Genomic DNA, 22,198 nt, shown 5'->3' with positions numbered 1-22,198 from the left:
GACATTTTGTTACCCCCCCCTCAGTGAAGACACCTGGGGCGGCCCACACCCTCCGCACCCTCTTTCCTCCGTCACTGTTTTGGCTTTTGTCATTATCCACTGTAAACCGCGACTACTCATTGGTCAATAGGCTTAGTAGTCCCTCCTTAGTACAGGGCTGTCTCATTTTGTAACCTCTCATGCCAACACCGCCTGTTATGTGTGTTGTTACTCTGCAGGCTTTATTTACAGCCTCTGAGCATTATTTTCTCAAATACCTTTGTCCTGTCTGCTGTTGCAGGCAGGACGCGCACTCTCCTAACGTTTTATTTTTTATTTTTAGTTATTGAAAGCATACAGAGATGTTTTAGAAACATTCACTTCACGTTGGGGCTCTGAGTGCGTCATGGCATCAGGTAAATCTTGCAAGGTGAGCTAGTGCACAGTCGAATCTGGCGGGCTGTCTCTTTCCTTCTCCGGCTCCGCAGCAAGCAACATCTTGGAGTAGCAGCTGTCATCTTCTGCACAGCCAGCAACTGTCTCATGCTGCACACTCTCACCAGTACCCAATTGTTCTTTGTTGCTTTAAGCCTTCACAAATGTTATTGAACAGCCATGTTGGGGGGAAAAGAGGGTTACATTGAAGCTTCTCATTAAAACAAAGGAGTCAAGACAGCTGTTATTGCATCTTCTGCTTATACTGAGGTTGATGGGCTTTTGAAGACAACAAAATGACGCCATATTTCAATCAATCAATCAGGGAATTGTTAAACGCTACTCACCCGTGAGGGTCTCAAGGTGCGGCAGGGCTCAGCAGTGCCGTTCAGCCGAAGAGACAGGTCTTGAGAGTCTTCCTGAAAGTTTTCAGGGATGGGGCGCGTCTGATGTCTATTGGGAGCTCGTTACAGGTCTTGGCCGTGATGTAAGAGAAGGATCTTCCTCCTACTTTGACTCTGTGGAGGCGTGGGGTTTCGGTGAGCACGAGGTTGGCTGATCGGAGGTTTCTTATGGGTACATTGAGGGTGACTCTGTCGTTGAGGTATTGGGGTCCGGTGTTGTGTAGGCATTTGTAGGCGTGGGTGAGAATCTTGAAAGTGACTCTGTCCACATAGAGGAGCCAGTTGAGCTTCCATAGGTGTTGGCTGATGTGCTCGTGCTGAGGGATGCCAAGGACAAGTCTGGCGGCTGTGTTCTGTATCATCTGGAGTTTGCGGAGTAGAGACTTGTTTATGCCGGCGTAGAGGGCATTTCCGTAGTCCAGCCTGCTGGTGATGAGTGCGTGGGTGACTGTCTTGCTTGACTCTGAGGGGGATCCACTTGAAAGTCTTACGGAAGATGCAGAGGCTGTTGAAGCAGCTGGAGGCTGAAGGCGCCAAAAGCGGTTTTTAGCTACTTAAAACATGTAGTTAGGTTTTCATCTTTTTCTTAGCCAATGCTCTGTGGAACACACTCCCTTTTCCATTTAGCCTACCTTACTATGCCTCATGAAAAATACACTGAGTTCTTACAATGTAGAAACACTGCAGGTTTATTTTTCCATGCCCATTCTTCAGCTATACTTTTTTCGGTATGTCCCAGAAACCTGCATGCCTTTCATGATGTATTGTAAAAAGAATAGTGCCACCTCAACGCCATGTACTGAATGTAGAGACTATCTGTTCCTGGTTTGTTGCTACCTAAAATCAATTCAGAATAGCAATAAGTGTTGCTTTCTAACCACCTGTGTCATGGGAAACATTTTTTGCCTGCAGCATCCGTTGAGCGTTTGTAGCCAAACCTGGTTTGTGTTTTTCCGACCAGAGCTTAAACCAACAACTCATCTTACTGTCTATGAGTGTCTTTCACAGGGTTTGCTTACCCTCTCTAAGATAGCGATTTCGATCACAGTAGACCTGTAGAATGCTCCTCAAAACAAGTCTGCCAAGAAAAACGCTGCACTCAGAAGACTCGTGATGGTAAACACCCAAACCCTCAGGAGTCTGGAAAGGGGCGACCATTCGGTCCCCCCGAACGTATGGTGGAGTACCTCGATCCCCCCGGGAGGCCATCTTGGGCGGGAGGCGAGTCTCGGCTGGTATGCCCGAAGCGGCGTAGCCGGGGCGCGCCTTTTTCCCGCCCTAGAGTGGGTTGTCCTAGACACTGACGCGGCCGGCCACGCCCAGGGAGGCAGGCGGGTTTACGCCCGCCCGAAGACGGATAAAAGGAGCAACAAGCCAAGAAAGCATCCTCTTGTTCCTGTGCTCTGAAGCTGCACCTCCCCGCTGCACGTGAGCTCGAGACGGAACGAAGAGCCAATTTTGAGCGTTGTAATTTTTGTCTTTATTTTACAGATATCTTCGTTTAAGAATGCCGGGCAAGAAGGTCGGAAAGCGGGTCGGGACCGATCAGATGCTCCGCATGCTCATAAAGGAAGTAGCCGATTTGAAGAAGCAGATGGCGGTAAAGAATGGGGAGGGAGGACCGAAGCGGATCGTCGGACCAGCATTGCCGGGAGTAGTCCCTAGCGGGAGAGGCAAGAGGTCCAGGAGGGGGGCACCTGGGGGGGAGGCCCCGGTTCCCGATTCACCAATAGAGGAGCCTACCCCGGTTCCGAAGGAGGGGCGTCCAATCCCCGTGGTAGTCACCCCCGTGAACGGAGAGTATATGCCTCCCGAGTTGGCGGCACAACTGGCAGCGTGGTTGGGAAAAGATAGTGAGGGCACCACGGCTGACGACGCCAGGGCAGTAATGAGACAACTGCGGGAATCTAGAGAGGCTGCGAAGGCACCATCTTCTGTTCCCCCACAGGTTCCGGTGGCTGAGATTGCAGCAGGCGCGAGTTCGGCGGCAAGTACAGCACCTAGTGCAGGTAAGCGGCTACTGCCGATTGCGGGGGAGGGGTCTGTACCGTCACGAAGGGAGAAAGTGGCCAGCATGTTCCACTTGAAATTAAGGAAAAGATTTGGGCCGATAAGTATGTGAATATGTTTTCTTTGCTTACTGATCATTACGAGATGGAGCATGTGAAGGGCCAGAAAGAGCTTATGCATCCGAGTGTTTGGCGCGCAAAAATGGCCGCCTTTAAGGTAGACGAAAACATAGGTACTTGGGGCAGAGCGTTTGGCATTTTTACCTCCATTATGGGTGAGCGGAGGCCTGAATTGTTGACGGAGTTGCCTATTTACCAGACACGTATCATGGAGTATTCTCTAGCATACGAGGGCAATCAGTGGTTTTGTTATGACAATCTTTTTAGGAAGGCTAAGGAGCACGACCCAGCTCTAACATGGGATTGTTATGACTCCATTTCTTGGCAGAAAATGGAGAATTCAGGCATGTTAAAAGTACCATTGTCGGGGAGTAACGGGGGTGAGTCTTCCCGCCAATCCTCTGGGACACCCTTTCGGACGGGTTCAGGTAACGAGCACCACTCGAAGTCGAGTGGCAACGCAGGTAAAAGGGGGATTTGTTGGAATTTTAACAGGGGAAAATGTACAAGGCCCCAAGGGTCATGCAAGTTTAGACATGAATGTGGGGGGTGTGGACAATCCTCCCATCCTGAGACCATGTGCAGAGCCAAAACGGGTGATAACGGTGGTAGGGGAAGCGCCAAACAGGTCTGAAATAGTCCGAGGGGCGCCTTTACCTACCCCGATTGATACCATGGCAATGATTCCTTGGCTCAACGAATACCCGGACCATGTCTCCGCTGGGGTGTTGCGAGACGGTTTTTCATATGGTTTCCGCATTCCAGTGGGGGATTTTCGGGGGGAAGCAAGTTGTAAGAACCAACTGTCGGTCCTGCAGCATACGGCAGTGGTACGGGTAAAGATTGGGAAGGAGGTGACTCGAGGGCGGGTTGCCGGTCCATTCGATTTTCCACCAGTTCCTAACTTTGTTTGTTCCCCATTAGGGGTGGTCCCCAAGAAGGACCCGGGTGAGTTTAGGCTAATACATAACTTGTCAGCTCCACGAGGTCTTTCCGTGAATTATGCGATAGACCCGGAAGTGTGTTCGGTGCGGTACGCATCTTTCGATGAGGCCGTCGCCATGTTGAATCGCCTGGGGCCCGGGGCGCTGATGGCAAAATCAGACATCGAGTCAGCGTTCCGGTTGCTCCCGGTACACCCAGACGATCAGCGTCTTCTTGGTTTCATGTTTCAGGGCCGCTATTACATGGATAAATGTATGCCAATGGGATGCTCTATATCTTGTGCTTACTTTGAAAAGTTCAGTTGTTTTCTACAATGGGTATTCACAAGAAGAACGGGTTTTCAGCATGTTATGCATTATCTCGATGATTTTCTGTTCCTGGGGGCAGCCGGGGACCCGGAATGTGGACAGGCTTTAAATGAATTTTGTGCCTTAATGAAGCATTTTGGTGTGCCATTGGCACCAGGTAAGACTGTTGGCCCCTCGACTTCACTCGAGTTTCTGGGGATCGAGCTCGACTCGGAGGAAGGTTGTTTTCGGTTACCCAAAGAAAAAGTGTTAAAATTCAGGGCATCCCTTGAAACATGTATTCGAGTGTCTAAGGTAAACCTGCATCAATTGCAACAAACAGTGGGCCAGTTGAATTTTGCCCTCAGAGTAATGCCGATGGCCCGCCCCTTTTCCCGCTCGATTGCACAAGCCATGGTCGGCCTGAAGGAGGGACACCACCGCACGAGGCTCTCGGCAGAGATTCGCCAGGACATGCGCATTTGGCTGGCATTCTTGGCGGATTTCAATGGTCGAATTGTCTGGAATAAACCGGCGGTGTCCTCCGAGGAGCTGGGGCTGTGGACAGACTCGGCGGGGAGTATAGGTTTTGGCGCCATATTCGGTACGCAATGGTCGGATCAAAAATGGCCGTCATGGTGGCACGAGTGCGGGCTGACGAGTAACATTGCTTTTCTCGAACTCTTCCCCATTTTGGTGGCCCTGAAAACATGGCCTGAGGGGGTCCGGGATCACTCTGTGGTGTTCTGGTCGGATAACATGACCGTGGTTGAGTGTATCAATAGTCAGGCGGCACGTTGCAAATGGATTCTGAGACTGCTCAAGGAAATTGTGTTATTGTGTATGCAGTTGAATGTGCTCTTTAGGGCGCGACATGTCCCGGGGGTGTTGAATCAAGCGGCTGATGCACTTTCTCGTTTCCGTATGCAGGCCTTCTGGGGTTTTCTGCCCACAGCGGACCGGGTGGCGGCACCCTTTCCCGAAGCTCTCTGGTCTCTCGGTGCCCCGAACTACAAAACCTTGTGGGAGAGAGTTTAGCACCCAGGACAAGGAAGGCATACGAAGGGGCGTTTCGTTCCTATTGGTCCTTTTTGGGTTCTGCTAGGGGGGAGCTTTGGGGCCAGGAAGAGCTTGTCGTAAAATTTTTGCTGTCTCTACATCGGGCAGGCAAATCAGTAGCTACGGCCCAGAGGCATCGGGCCGCCATTTCCTTTATGGCAAGGGCTCATGGGATCCGGGACCCGACAGCGTCTTTCGTGGTGCAGAAAGCGCTACGTGGGTGGCAACGTCTGGAGGGTCGCAGAGTAGATCGGAGACACCCGATAGGCCTGGATAGGTAGGCCCTGTTGTTTTCTGTACTCCCTGCGACATGTTCATCCCGGTATGAAACGGTGTTATTCCGAGCCGCTTTTGCGCTAGCATTCCATGGGGCTATGCGGGTAAGCGAACTGGTGGCGAGGAACAAGCAGGATACGGTGGGGGGACTGTGCCGAGAGCACATTCAGGTTAAGGGGGAGACGATGACTGTCTCGTTTGTCAGGTCCAAGACCGATCAGGGTGCGATTGGGGACTGCATAATCATACATAGGATTCCCGGGTCTCCCATGTGCCCTGTTGTTTGCGTAGATGAATATTTGGCGCAGAGGGTGGCATCATGGGGGGGAACCTTGTTGAGACACGCTGACGCCACTCCACTGACGAGGTTTCAGTTCCAGCGGGTGCTTGCGATGTCAATTTCGGCCGCGGGCTTGAACCCCGGCGAGTTCGGGACCCATTCCTTTCGGATAGGGGCTGCTACTGAGGCTACAGCCAGGAGTCTGAGTGTGGAAAAAGTGAAACGTCTGGGGCGTTGGTCCTCGAATTGTTACAAAAAGTATGTGCGGTTGCACATGTTGTGAAGCTGTAATGATGTACTCACGCTTCTTGTTTTTGTTTGGTTTACAGTTTCGCAAGCTCACGAGGCGGTGCGGACTGTGCAGTCGACCCGACACCTGGGAACCAGCGGTCAGACATCACCGGCTGCGGAAAAAGTGGTGTGGGTCGTGGGCCACTCATACGTGAGGCGTGCCGCGGACGTATTCAAAGCAGGTGACATGATTCACATGGCTGGGGAATACGGGTACAGGGTGACCTTCTACGGAAGGGGCGGGCTCTGTATTGACCAGTTTCAATCCTTTTTCGAGGGTTTGTTAGGGCGGACAAGGTCACCGCCGTCTATAATCATAGTCCATCTTGGGGGCAACGATTTGGTGGCCACTGGTAGACGACTTCTTCTCGAGGCAATGCTCTCCACTGTAAGTTGGTTGGCGAGAAGAGTTCCAGGGTGCACAATTGCATGGTCCCATATGATTCCACGGAAAGTGTGGCGGGGGGCCAATTCGGTTTCTGCTCTGAATCACTCAGTGAAGAAAGTAAATAATAAATTGGGTAGATTGTTTCGTTCAAGTACACTGCATTCTATTCCACATGGTTGTATTAAGGGGGACAGTATGTACCTGGGTGATGGGGTCCATTTGTCCCGGGTGGGGAATGAGTTACTCATTGGAGACCTCATAGCTTGGCTAAAGAGTTTAAAACATGACCTTTAGGCAGGAGTTGTTGTGGGGGGTCCGGATAGCCGGTCAACTATCCGGCCTGTGGCGGTAAGGTCATGATCGGTGAGCAGTAATTGGAAGATCCCTATGGGGGGGCGTCACCCATTACGGATGGGAGCGCTCGGGGGAGGTGGCCATTGGCCCCTCAACGGGGAGGCGGTCCCTTCTAAGGATGGGCCGCCGGAAGGAAAGGAAAGGCGGTCAAGGCCCCTTCCTGGATAGGAGGGGCTACGGGCCCCTCCTGGGGAATTTCACGGGGCCAGGACACCTGCGACGGCAGATGTGGTAAGTTGTGTGGGGTGGGGAGGGGGTTTACGCTACCTTCTAGACACCTCACACGAGTCCTCGGACGACCTTTAAATGGCGTCGAGTTCATTGGGGCCCCCGTCAAGTCAAGGGAAATTGGTAGATGCACTTGAGGTACGCCTCTGTGCGGTCGCCCCTCACAAGTGGGGGAGGTATTTCTGGTTTAGGGATCTGACACCGGTTGCGACCTTGCCGTTGGCCCTTAAAAGTTAGGATGTACAATTTCAAGTTAAATGTTTTGTAGGATGTTAGTTCGGCTAGGAGAACCTTTGTATTAGAAATATGTTAAGGTTAGCCAAACATCGTGATGTGGAAATGAAATTGTACATAATATGAAACTGTTATTTTAATGTTTTGATTTTGTTTCATATTTTAATAAATACGGCCGGGAGGGTCACTCCCTCCCGTCTTCCAAAAGTTCAGAACCGTTTCCGGTTTCCCATCCTTGGGGATTGTGTCGAGAGGGGGTGGCGGGTATCTTAGCCATATGGAAAGGGGCGACCATTTGGTCCCCCCGAACGTATGGTGGAGTACCTCGATCCCCCCGGGAGGCCATCTTGGGCGGGAGGCGAGTCTCGGCTGGTATGCCCGAAGCGGCGTAGCCGGGGCGCGCCTTTTTCCCGCCCTAGAGTGGGTTGTCCTAGACACTGACGCGGCCGGCCACGCCCAGGGAGGCAGGCGGAGGCGGGTTTACGCCCGCCCGAAGACGGATAAAAGGAGCAACAAGCCAAGAAAGCATCCTCTTGTTCCTGTGCTCTGAAGCTGCACCTCCCCGCTGCACGTGAGCTCGAGACGGAACGAAGAGCCAATTTTGACCCACCCACCAGCCCCTGAGGACAGCCAGTTGTTTTAAATAAAGTTTTGATGTGGTAACTCTATTTCTTACAGGTTGTGATGATTGTCGTGTTATTTTGAGTATGCAATAAAGAATGGTCATTTACAGTATGTTCTTCCAATAAAGTGATTTTGCACTAGTGTTGATCGGTAATCATACGTGAAATGGTTAGGGTTGTTTTTAGTAGTTTTAGTTAAATTGTCGTATTTATTTTGGTCGGGCGGTAAGGTCATGATCGGTGAGCAGTAATTGGAAGACCCCTATGGGGGGGCGTCACCCATTACGGATGGGAGCGCTCGGGTGAGGTGGCCATTGGCCCCTCAACGGGGAGGCGGTCCCTTCTAAGGATGGGCCGCCGGAAGGAAAGGAAAGGCGGTCAAGGCCCCTTCCTGGATAGGAGGGGCTACGGGCCCCTCCTGGGGAATTTCCCGGGGCCAGGACACCTGCGACGGCAGATGTGGTAAGTTGTGTGGGGTGGGGAGGGGGTTTACGCTACCTTCTAGACACCTCACACGAGTCCTCGGACGACCTTTAAATGGCGTCGAGTTCATTGGGGCCCCCGTCAAGTCAAGGGAAATTGGTAGATGCACTTGAGGTACGTCTCTGTGCGGTCGCCCCTCACAAGTGGGGGAGGTATTTCTGGTTTAGGGATCTGACACCGGTTGCGACCTTGCCGTTGGCCCTTAAAAGTTAGGATGTACAATTTCAAGTTAAATGTTTTGTAGGATGTTATTTCGGCTAGGAGAACCTTTGTATTAGAAATATGTTAAGGTTAGCCAAACATCGTGATGTGGAAATGAAATTGTACATAATATGAAACTGTTATTTTAATGTTTTGATTTTGTTTCATATTTTAATAAATACGGCCGGGAGGGTCACTCCCTCCTGTCTTCCAAAAGTTCAGAACCGTTTCCGGTTTCCCATCCTTGGGGATTGTGTCGAGAGGGGGTGGCGGGTATCTCAGCCATAAAAGTGAAGTGCTGATACATTTAATGGCTGTCCATATCAAACCAATCAACCTTTTCTCCGGTATGGTTTTAAATGTAAGGCCGCTTGCCCGCTCTGGCTTGTGTAACAGAGGGATAACCTTCAGGGCTAGTTCAAGTAACCAGAATGGAGTGAGCAATGTACATTGAATTGTGCCTAGCAGGTGCTGCATGCTAATATTGCTGGAAAGTGCGCTATATTGGAATCGTATCTTATTAGGCAGTTTTTTTGTCCAGTTCATTGACTTTGTTACTCCTGGAAAATACGCTACCAGACTGACTTAGTTTAATCATCTTCACGTAGGGTTGCCACCTTTTCTGGAGGATAATATCGGCCATTTGTTCATGTTTTAGGGACATTATAACTTAATAGAAATGTATTTACAACCCTGTATTTTTATTATGCCTTTTGTGTATGCTTAATTATTGGTCTCAGCTTATTTAGACATCTCAGGAACACTTTAAAGTGATTTCTAATTGGATTTGCGCCTTTAATGAGGTACTGGTAGGGGGAATGTTTTGGTAATTTCTTTTATTGTTTTTACCATCCTGAGCATGAAATGCTGGTAATTTCAGTAAAATGGACGGTCAGGTTTGGATAAAATAAGTGTTGGCAAAGCCAATATGTCTCGCCTTCAAGACCTGTTGGGCCTCATTTATGAGAAATGACGCATCGCTGCGTGAAAGCAGCAATGCGTCACTTCTCAGTGCGCACTCCTTGCGACATTCCTGATGCGTCATATTTAATGTATGGCGCATCATGTCGCAAGGAGTTACAGATAGTATTTCTGACGTATCTGTAAGGCGCAAAAGTGACGCATTGCGGGAGTGTGTCACAAAAGTGACGCAACTCCATCAATGTGTCCTTTCACATGGGGCAAACCCATGTGAAAGGGCCTGTGTCAGTCTGACGCCTGCTGTGAGGCAGGCGCAAGATTTTGACGCAACGGCGTCCTAAAAGTGACGCAGTGCAATCTCATAGATTTCACTGCGTCACTTCTACGACCCATCCTTGCGCCAATACGCCCCCCTTGCATACATTATACCTGGCGCAGGTATAATGTGGCGCAGGGGTTTACAAAATGAAGCATCTACCTAGATGCGTCACTTTGTAAATATGGCGCAACAAGGCGCATTTTTTACGCCACTGGTGCGTCACTTTTTGTGACGCACCAGTGGCGTAAAAGTGACGCACAGCCTCATAAATGAGGCCCGTTGTCTTTGCAGATGGTTTTAAATATACAGCACAGCGTATCCCCAATACTGTGCTGCATGGCTAAAGATTTATTTTTACCGAAAAAGGTTTTGATGCGTCCTTTTGTAAGCTTGTGCACCATCCGTGCACTTGCTGACAACATGACAACATCGTTTTTTAGGTCGAGCCTCGGCAGAGCATGCGCTGCTGTGCTAGGCATGCTGTACCCAGGTAGGGACTTGAAGATCAGCCCACTCTCCTTCCCATATTTTTAATTGATTGGGTTGTGTCTTTGTCCACTGTAAACTGTGGCTGTTCATTGGTCAAAAGGCTTAGTAGTCCCTCCTAAGAACCGCCTTGTCTCATTTGTAACCTTCCATCGTGACACGCCTGTTACGTGTGTTGTTACTCGGTAGGCTTTAATTACAGCCTCTGAGCACTATTTTCTCAAATATGTATGTCCTGCCTGCAGACACGCTCTCTCCTAATGTTTAATTTTTTATTTTTATAGCACAGGTGCTGACGTTTGCAATGCAATAAGTCTCGCATTTGCGAGAGGTTACGCTATTGGCATTGTAAATGACAATGGCTTTTATTTACTGTTTTAAAAACAACACATAAATAAAATGTATTGTCATTCACAATGCCAATAGCTCAAACTCTTGTAAATGCAAGACCTATTGCATTACAAATGCTTGCTTTTTTTTTACATTCACGGCTAGATTCACCATAAATCCTACTGGGCTATTTCCCAAAAGGCTGGAGCCATTGGAGGCCGGTTTTAAGGCCCACAACGTCTGCTTCTGTTACTTTTTTCAGCTCCCTGGGCTTTATGACAGCAGGCACAGTGGAACAGCGGGGTGAGGAGAGAGAAAGAGAGAGAGAGAGAGAGAGAGAGAGAGAGAGAGAGAGAGAGAGAGATAAAATGAGAAGTAAGCATTGTCAAAGCCAAGAGGTTTAGAGTTGACTAATAGCCTTTGGGTTTTGTCAGTACTTGTTTTGTTTATCCTGGTTTTTGTAAAACTTTAAAGTTGGGGGAACTGCTGCGCCCACGGCATCATAAAAAAAGCAAAAAGAGGATGGCTAAAAACAAAAATATAACTGTGGTCTCAAATTGCACACATGGCCATGTTAATCTTTGCGACATATGGGAACTACTTTATGTGTAGATGGTCTCCCTGCAAAAGGGCGGAATCCCATCAGTCACAGTGAAATTAACCAATAACTGAAGTTTGCTGACTCCCTGCTCTATGTAGTGGGCGAAAATAAAATGTGAATGACGCAATAACAGACCAATGGATGAAGGGGGCTGCCTGAATGGCACTATAAGTAAGAATATTATAACTACAAATTTAGTGAAACCAAAAGATCTTGGTTGGCACCAAAACTAAAAAAGCAAAAGGGAGCCAGACCTGCTTTTGGTTCCTAGTTCACCTGTGTTTACATTACGTGGAGGCTGATGTCCTGACGAATCAGCGAAAGCACTTTTCACCAGGGGGTTCTGGGATGTTTTAGTGCCTAAATGCTGCAGGGGATCTTGTTGGGAATAGCTCACATCTCTTGTGCTGGACAGCTTTGTATAACCAAGACCCAAGACACGCTGGGGCGCCATTTACAATGGCGGTAGATAGGAGTGAATGAGTTCAGTTGCTCCTGCAGTTTTCATATGGTAGAAATATACCTTCACTTTGTATTTTGAGAGTCCTTGACTTCTTCTTGCCATTGCCATTTGCAGAACAATAAGGTGCTTGTGGAGGAGGAATACATCATTTGCATGTATCTAACGTTATTCCCATTGTAAGATGTTAGATCTGTTCAGTGTGGTGTTCTGCTTTACTGCATGCATATCCTTTAACCTTGGACTCAGAAGAAAGGGCTTCTGTGCTGTTGCCTTTTTAAGTTCGCCCTTCTGAATAGACACAGGTTGTTTGTGAGCAGGTATACATTATTTTTTCGTTATTGAACAAATCTCAATTGATATTCAACTGAAGAGTCATGAGAGACTGGAATCAATGCACAAGATATGTATTTTCTCTAACCTTGGGAGAAATAGTCGTCTTTTGTCTTGCACAATGGACTCTTCTTTGCTACATACATTCATTTGCAGACCCTGGAAATAGATGGAAAAGAACATGGGGTTTTCAGGTGACGTTATGCGAATGTATTCTGTGCTTCAAGAGGCACACAATAGCTGACTTTCTGATTTGTTTTAATGAGTTAATTGAAAAGCTCTAATTCCTTGTTGCTTTTACGCTTATCCACAGGAACAAGTTGTATGGGCATTCAATATGGTGGTGTTTCATAATTATGAACGTGTATAATACAGGCGTTATTTAAACTTCATAAAGCACATAGTTTATGTATCTGTTTTTGTTGTTTTTTCTTTCAAAAGAACTGACGAGTTGATTCAGAAGACAATCCGTGAAAAATTTGCTCAGTGTACTGTGCTGACGATTGCACACCGACTCAACACCATTATTGACAGCGATAAAATACTGGTAAGCCCATCAGGGAAAGTCACTTACTATGGGTTCGTTTGCAAATTAGTATTGAGAAGAGAAAATGCATTCATGAATACCAACTACCTGATTTAAGCTTTTCATGGCGGACGTTCTATCCACCAATGTGGTAGAACAACAACCTCTGCAACAATGTTGGTAAAATGTATGCCATATTTAAACTTGGCTGCTGTAACAATGTGGATTTATCAGCATGAGAGAGACTACTATATGAGAAAACTGTGGGGCATATTATCAAGAACTGCGACAAAATTATCGCCGCTTTAGGGGCAGATAATGGGCTTGATAATATGCCCTTGTGAATTCCCATAGCAGCCCGGGTTAACACCAGAACATGGGCTGCTATGGGTATTCACAAGGACATATTATCACGCCCATTATCGCCGTTTTAGTGGCAGTTTCCTGCCGCTAAAGCGGCGATAATTTTATCGCAGTTCTCGATAATATGCCCCTCAGTGACCAAAAATTAACCATAAAAACGTGGGATGATGGAATTTACACTCTCATATAGTGTCAGTGAAAATATCCCCCCAAAGTAGTGGGTACCTCACCGTGCCCATATTTCCAGTGTCCATGCCATGTTAGGGTGCTGAAAATTAGAGACACAAAATTACAGCTTTCTTGAAAGACTCTGATGATTTGCACGGTGATGTCACATGCCTCTGACTACGCCAGGGATTGTGGGGAACTTGCATTCCCCACGATTTCTGATTGTATCAACAGTGATGCATAAGAGATCTGATGAGAAAGCCAGATAACGGGTTCACCAGAGGGACATCCACCAAATGTCACCCTTCTAATAATGTGCTGTAATTCATTGGGCTGTATAGAGAAATTCCACCATTTTCAATTGTTGCATTACCTCGTCTACTTTCTACTAAATCTATGAATTTCTTTTCAGCTCTCCCTAGTTAACATGTTGGGTTATTTTAAATGCATAAGCCATGCCCAAAGATTGAGCTGGTCTAAATATATTGCCCATAGTCTCAGCTAGTGAAGATTCAGGATGTAAATTTAGTTTTTTAATGCCGGAAGTTCAGAAAAAAAAATTCTTAGGGGCTCATTACGATGGTGGACGGATTTGGGGACGGCCACCTATGAGGCGGCCTGCCTACAATCCGAATTACGATGCGACCGCCACCACGGCAGTCGCATCATCTATACTTTGCATTGTGGCGGGGATTCGGTCAGCAGCCCCCACTGCAATGAAAAAAAAGGCACTTACATATCCAGGGATATATAGGGCGGCACCATAGGTGCCCCCAGGTGCCCTTGCCCCAACCCCATGGATAAAGGGGGGCTGACTATGGGCCTCCAAATTCGCTTCTACCTGCCTTTTCGTGGCAGTTGACCACTGTGAAACGACCGGCGGAAAGGAATATCATAATCCCAACGGCGGTGCCTGGCACGAACCGCCGCAATGCTGGGCAATGTGAGTGCTCCAACAAGCCGTCGGAAAAGGACCGCCTGTCGGAACCATGGTGGTCAATCTTTCCGATCGCCACGCTTCCCCAGCCATCATAAATATGGCAGGCAGAAAAGCGCAGTATGGTGGCGGAGGGCCTGCCACCAACAGGCTGTTGGTGGCGGGCCTTCCACCATCGTAATCATGCCCTTAGTTTGAATAATAATAATGTGAATGATCAGTACCTTAAAACAAACTAGTTAATACATTGCAAGAAATACCATGGTTCACTGATAGAATATCGACACCTAAAATATCTCCATACCACAATATCAAGTTTTAAATATTCATGTAAAAAATATCAACATCCTACATTTATAATAGTAAGTACAAAAATATCGGAAAAAAAATATTGATTTCAACAAATAGTTGTACAAAATGTCAGTCTTTATTTATATAGGAGACCAAGAGCTGTTGGGCTCGAAACACGTCTGTTTGTGCCCAGAATATAAACCTGATTTTGCAAACCTGGATCGGTGTGGCTCGGGATACAGTAAACTTGGTGGTGGATATATATTTATATGTATTTGACCATAGCATGGTCAAATACTGATACTCATAAATATTCATCCTGATCAAGAGCAGTGCAAATCATATTGGTCTACAATGCCTCATCGTGTTTGGACACAGATTTCATAAAATTCTTAATGGTATATAATGGTGTATACAGCTGTACATACTGATGATTGATGTGCAATCATATCTGTGCAAACCTGATGTGCAAAGATGCTTGACATTTGAGATGTCATCAGTGATGTCATCAGTGATGTCACTGACCATGTCATGAATGATGTAATATGTGACATCATCAGCAGTGGATTGCGGGTGCGCGATATATAGTTATTGCAACTAACTATATATGCGAATTTCTATGGTTTTGTGCGAGTAAATTAAGGTTTTGAAAATGCTAATCCCTAACTATATATGGTCTATAACCAATGGTTTTTTCAGTGAATTTTCAAGGTTTTGTAAATACAAATTCCTAACTATATATGGTCTATAACCTATGGTTTTTTCAGTGAATATATATATATATATATATATATACTCCCAGTTTGGCTCCGATTTTGCAGACCCCTGGCGCTGCTTAGCTTCGGTGCGTGATCCTCGGCTGAGCCCAGCCTTGATTAATTGTGTCCAACTCTCTTGCGAGAAATGAAAACGCACTCACGGAATCAGCATAGTTTCCATCCGATTTATTTAGCAAGTGGCATTCAGTCTATCAGCAGAAAAAGCACCGACGCGTTTCGCTGTGTACACACAGCTTTCTCACGGTCAATACATATATATATCTTTATTAAGGATGAATATTTATGAGTAGCAGTATTTGACCATGTTACAACAACAAAACATAATTTCTCATATTTTGCACATTGTCAGGCAATTCCCACCAGAAGCTTTGAGACGCACTAGCAATTATTCCATAGCTCTACATGTCATTCCATGGCATGAGCTTATGAATATCAAGAGAGATGATCATCCATGATTTGGAGAGCATCAATAACTAATTCAGCAGTTTTACCTGTTGCAAAAGATTTATTTTAACATTTCTATTTGGCTATTATTTCACCCCATGTTAGGCACGATTTTCACTTTATTATTTGCCTATACACCATGACCGACATCCAAGCATTGCTAGGCATTATCCAACATTGGTAACGACTCAATCTTGTCTTCTAATTTGTAGGCACGTTTGAGTTACGGTGATTGGCCATAAGTCATGAAAGACTAATATGCTGTAATGTAATTTTATTTCCCATTTTGACACTTTGGTCATTGTTAGTTATGTAATTAATAGTGGGGATTTTCCAGTATTTTACTGTTTATCTGTCCACCAAATTTAGGGGGTCATTAGTATGGCGGGCGAACTTTGTCCGCCCACCATACCCCCGGGAAACAGGACCGCCCACTGAGGCCGCAGCGGTCCCGCACTCCCAATTAGGATGCACCTGCCACACTGGCGGGCGCATGGCGCATTTGTGACATTGCGGCGGGTGGTGCTGAAAGCACCGCCCCCCGCAATGCCACAAAAGCAGGTTGTGCCTTTCAGTGCACAACGTGACAGGCACCGCGTGGTGCCTGCCACGTTGTTCATTGAAATGCAGGTTGCTATTATAGGTACCCCCCATGTGTACCCCCACCCCCAAGAGTCCCGTAGGGCCCACAAGGGGACCCCGCAAGCAGACTCTGCATGCCTTTCCGTGGCGGCAATGCCACGATGGAAAGGTATGTTCCAGCCCATATTGTAATACGGCTGGAGGTGTCTAACAGACACCTCCACCATATTGAACCCTTTTCTGCCCGGTCCACTTGTTGACCGGGCGGAAAAGAGGCGGACAGTCTTTAAGGCCGCCGCGTACCCCCCAGCCGGTGTAGTATGCCGGGGGGTCTATGCTGCAAGGATGGTGGGCGGATCGCCCTCGCGGGGCCTGCGGTGACTACCGCCGTCCCGGTGAGGCCGATCCGCCCGCCATCCTAATGGGGGCCTTAGTTCTTAGATTAATCAGTCATATCCCATGATCATTTTCTGCATTTGGAAATTAGTATTGTCAAATTAGGCTGATCTCCAGCATTTTACGTATATCTGTTTATGTTTTATGAAATGTATTTAACATTTGTCATGATTTCGTCTATTCCATGCTTGGTAGGTCATGTGGTGTGATTATGTATTGCACTGTCACTTTAAAAATGCACTGAATTCGTGCTCTGACATGTCATGTGAACAGGGCTCGTTTGAGCTGAAACGCATCATGGCGACAAATGTAGGAATTTAAATTCAAGCACCTACTTTGGGTCTGTGTCCATCTGTTCAGTGTGAATATTGCCAATTTTGGAAAGGAAAGTGTTTAAAAAAAATCAATTTATGTTATTTGTATACGTATATTCCTATAAATATATATATATATATATATATGTGTGTGTGTGTGTGTTTATGTGATATATATGTATATACAATATATATATATATATACGTTAACAAATGTAACAGATACACTTATTTAAAAAAAGTTGAACACACGTATTTTTACTTTTAAACAATTAATAAACGTTGCATTTTATCATTTTAAAAATATATAAAAATGTAACAGGTAGTCATAGTTAGGATTATTTTGTACAGGGAATTCGCAACATTCTATTGGTAATAACTTTGGCGCCAGTTGAGGAATCTGCCTGAAAATTTCTTCAAATTTGCCTCGCGGCCCTCCGCTTTTTCCCTGAAAGTTTGGGGGGGATTCGTCAAGCGGGGCCTGAGATAAAAGGGTGGTCCCAAAATGTGTTTTCCCCATGTTAATTTCATTAGGGCGGTTCTTTTTGTTGTTTTATATTTTTTTAATTGTTTTTTTGAACATTTTGTACTTTTTTTGGCTTTTATGAACAATTTTATATATTTTTTGTTATTTTTTTGGGGAGAAACAAAAAAACAGGGAATTGTAAACAGCTCAACTGGAGCAAAAAAAATCAGGAAAAAAATTAAGATTTTTTGAGACACACGTGGTTGTCACCAGCACGGTTGATGAGATTAATGCTTTGCTCACCATACGTAATTGTTTTCCCACAAAATATACATACGATTTTGTATTGTCCAAACTGGGGTTGTATGTTTGGGACCATCTCCCTTGCCTCTGGACCCAATGTAGTGGGTTGCTTACTTTGGCAGGTGCTGGGAGAAGATTGGGGAGGGTTTCTGGCCATTTCTTGGACCTCTGCCCTAGCATAGTTGTTAGGGTGCCGGCGTTGCATGTGGCGAATCATGGTGTTGTTTCCAAAAGAGTACTTTTTGTTAGGGTTCCCCCTTTAAAGTACAGTGCCACAGATTAGGCAAGTAACCTTTGGCGCATTTACTTTCTTGAGGTCCATTGGGATTGAAAAAAACTCCCAGACTATGTGCTCCCAGGCTATGAGTATCTTTATGCAGGAACGTTCTCCTCTCCTCCTCCTTCTACTCCTCCTCCTCCTCTTCATCTCCACCACTGTGGTGTTGTGGTGGTCCTTGTGGTGGTGGTGGCTGAGATGCTCCTGCTGCTACTGTAATCAACAAAGAAGGTACCAATACTAAGTCCTATTCAAAAAACAAACCTTATTGAATTCAAAGCTAACAAACAATCAATTATTAGCCATTTATTGGAATTTATCCATCATTATTTATTTCTTTTATGCAAAATTTTTAAACACAACCACAGTGAAAAACTTTTCATATATATGTATAAAGAACAATCAAGAAAAAAGATTTTTGGGGGGTAGGACATACATTCCATACAATAGACGATTGAAACATATATTCACCATCACTCAAAAAACATCCGTTTTCCAGTCATACTTACACTCCTTTCAACTCACAATATACCAAACATATAACACAATAGACAACATGGGAAGAAGAATGGTCAGTGACTTAATCCATAGACTAGGGGAACAAGCCAATTACCGCGCCATGAGGGGAACGGCTGTAACAACACAGCGCACCTACCTGCCGCCGATGCCGCCGTGAGGGAAACGGCAGAGGACACCACAGCTCCCCTTGCACCGCCGTGAGGGCAACGGCCAAAAACCACCAAAGACTACGACTCCCAGGTGCCCCGGGGCTCACCGGCGCACCGGTGACGTCAGAGCCAGCGCCCGGGGCGCTATTAAACACGGGAATGCCTCCCGTCCCGCGAGGACGCGCGCGGGACGTGCCGGGCTGAGCCCGGGCAGAGGGCGGGCCGTCTGTGGCCGTCAGGGGCCGAAGGAGGCCGGGCTGGGCCCCCTCTCTAACCACTCGGAGCAACCATGGGCAATAGGAAAAAGGTAGGCTCCAAAGATGATGCTGGGTCAAAAGCTAAACATCCTAGACATTCTGAATCAATTATTTCATATCTAACCTCAGCTGTGGGGGCTTTGACTAAAGAAATTGCACACGCTGAGAAAGAATTGGGCTTGAATGCTGAGGAACTAGACCCAGCCCTGAGTTCTGACCATAATAGGGAGATACCCTTGGTTCCAACTGTTGTAATTACCAACCGGGATTTGATAGCACCCCCTATTCCACAACCAACTCCCCCAGACGCCTTGACTGTCCACTTACCCACATCCCCCACGCCCACTGCGACCCCACAAAGGGCACATAAGAGGAGAAAACCACTAAGCTCTCTGGGAAGGTCTAATAAAGATTTGGCAAACACCAATAGACTGGACTCTCGCACGAAGAGCCAAATTGGGAAATTTATCGAGGACCTTTTCACTGAGCGCTTGGAACCTGCATTGGTATCTATAGCCAAGGATATTGTGGACACACTTATTACTTGCGTAGCAGGGCTTCTTTCTTAATGCGCTAAATTTGATGAGCTATTGAGACAACACAGTGGGGTTAAGGGAGACCTGAACAAGCCTGATGCTACATCTATTAAACCGTCTACAGCTGTCAATTTTATTCCAATCCCCAGTCAGGTCACCAATGAGGGAGGGGCTACTAGTATTGCGGGGAAGCAAAGCGTAAGGGGTGAGCTTCATAACCCTATAATGGAGAAAAATACATGCCATAACCGGGATAAGTTTAATAGTAGACACCCCCGTCACCCTGGTTACAGCCTGGAGTTGCCTCCGGATGCTGCTCCTTTGGTGGCCATCTTCACTGGAGTTCCCCCGGTAAGGGGGGGAATGGGAGACCACTGCTGACTTGTTGAATTTAGCTAGCCAGTGATTCAACCAATTTAGCTCAGGCGATGCTAATATAGCTAGTGCAATTACAATGGTAAGGAGGGTACGATGGGTGGGCCATCGACCAAAAAACATTCCTGGGGATTGCGTGGTGGTGAATTTTAAGAACAGGAACTGTGCGGAAAGATTATTCTGGGATGGCTCGGAGCTAATCAATAAGGGCATCAGACCCCTTCCCCTGGGGTTTTTTTACCCACCACCAGGTGTTTACAGATACATACCCCCACATTCCCAACAACACACAAGACCGAGCAATACAAGTAATCTATCATACCAGGAGAGAATGACTGCTCAGCGGTCCTTAGTTCAGAGGCCAACTAGGATGGGGGACACGGAACCAATGGATATACTCCCAGCCTCCCCGACAAATGTGCAACCAAGGGGAGATATACATCTTAGTAATAGGTTCTCACCTTTATCACAGATGGAATCTAATGACTGACTGGCCCAGGTAACTGTAATTGAGGGGAGGGAAAGAGACTGCCCTACAACTCCCATAGACTCATGCAAATTTTTAAGCTGGAATGTGGCGGGTATTAGATCTAAAAGCACTGATCCAATCTGGCTACAATTTCTTAAACGTTTTGACATTCTGGCATTGCAGGAAACTTGGGATGCAGACTCTAGCTTTAATCTTGATGGCTTTCAAAGCTTCTCTACCCCTGCGATTAGAGGGACTTTGGGAAGATCCAAGGGTGGCCTACTTTTCCTTGTTTCCCTAGATATTACTGGGTCATTTAGAAAATGCCATATTGAGTCTAATAATTTTCTCATCTTGGAGTGGTCCTGGTCTAACAAGAAATATTTGTTGATAAACTTGTATAATGCTATGGATGGTCACAAACATTTTAATATATTAGAACAATTCTTGTCAGTTTATAAAGCCAATCACTCTTATTCGATAGAGATTTTCCTCATGGGGGATTTTAACATACACCCTTGCATATGGGACTGTTATGGGGATGATTTAGACGGGCAGCTAAATAGTAAGGTACCTCACTTCGAACATGGTAAACAGGGAGAGGATCTGGAAGCGTTGCTCTCCAACATGAATCTATCAGAACCAGGTAGGGAGAGTGGTAATGAGTTTGCACCTACCTTTACAGGAAGGGAGGTCAACTCTGTCATTGATTACATCTTTGTGTCTCCCCCTTTGCTGACAATAATATCAGCCTATAGAGTAGTGACATCCCCATTTAGCGATCACAACCCTCTTGTTTTAGAATTGGACATAAGCGCCAAGATCACCACCAGGGCACCGGGAAGAGAAGCTCCACGAGCGATCTCTACAAAGGATCAAGGCAGATGGATAAAGTGGGACAAAATTGTCCCAGAGGCCTTCTTTGAAGAACTAACGGCCACAACTGAATCCCATATGGGCATCTGCCTAGATGAGAATGCAGTAGGTGATGGAACGATAACTTCCTTCTCAGCCATCTGTAAACAAATAGCAGTCAATTTAAACAAGGGGAGAGGGTCACACCACAAGAAAGCCCATAGATGGTTCGATAGCGCCTGTTCTAAAGCCCATGAGGCCCTCCTGGAGGCACTTAAAAGGAGCCCGAGAGATAGAACTCTGGTTTCCTCTCTCCGTAGGGAGTACAAATTGGCAATCTCCCGTCGGAAACTGAAATTCAAAGAGGAAGCATGGGATAGCTTACAGGATGTTGATGTGCTAAGGGATAGCAGGAAGTTCTGGGCCATAATTAATCAGCCATTCTTTGCGGATAGCGACAGCCCAGACATGGACTGCGTAATTCCGGAGGAAGTTTGGCTTGGGCATTTCAAGAACATTTATGGTGACACGGACATGCCTGAACTAACATCTGTACTCCCAACTATCAGCTGTCCTAGGTCCCCCATCAAATTCGAACTAGAAGAAGTAGAAAGTGCTATCCGTGCTACTTCTATAAATAAGGCCCCTGGCCCGGATGGGGTGCCTGCAGATCTTTTCATTATGTATCCCAACTTCTGGGCCAAAATTCTAACAAACGTGTTTAATGCTGCAGCACTGGTGGGTTTTCCCCCATCCTGGGGTTCCTCAATTGTCGTGCCTATTTTTAAAAAGGGGAGCCGTGGGGACCCCGCCTGCTATAGGCCATTCTCCCTGTTAGATTCTTCCGTTAAGATCATGGGAAGAGTTATACTTGGGAAATTGGGGGATTGGCTGAATGATGGGGGGATTCTCTCGAATCTTCAGTACGGTTTTAGGGAGCATAGGGGCACCATGGACCAATGTCTTAACCTTTACCTTCTGATTAACAAGTACACAGTGGCAAAGGAAGGCTTCCTATATCTCGGGTTCATGGATTTATCATCAGCCTTTGATATGGTGAACCGTTCTAAACTATGGTGTATCTTGTTAGATATGGGCTTAGATGCTCCCCTGGTATATTTTCTAGCCTCACTTCACCAGGACCTA

At 46.6% G+C, this 22,198-nt stretch overlaps 1 protein-coding gene across 1 annotated transcript in view; it reads left to right on the top strand.

Moving 5' to 3' along the window:
• Positions 1-22,198, top strand: part of ABCC4 (ATP binding cassette subfamily C member 4 (PEL blood group)) — a 1,668,368-nt gene that overhangs the window by 1,546,091 nt on the left and 100,079 nt on the right. Inside the window, exon 29 of the mRNA XM_086934802.1 lies at positions 12,488-12,593. Within this exon, the coding sequence (XP_086790928.1) occupies positions 12,488-12,593 (106 nt within the window). The remainder of the gene's footprint in view (positions 1-12,487; positions 12,594-22,198) is intronic.

This window comes from Lissotriton vulgaris, chromosome 8 (assembly GCF_964263255.1).
Source record: "Lissotriton vulgaris chromosome 8, aLisVul1.2, whole genome shotgun sequence".
In the NCBI taxonomy this organism is placed as follows: Eukaryota; Metazoa; Chordata; class Amphibia; order Caudata; family Salamandridae; genus Lissotriton; species Lissotriton vulgaris.
Note: the sequence above shows the minus strand (reverse complement) of the source record. Positions and strands in the feature narration are given on the sequence as shown.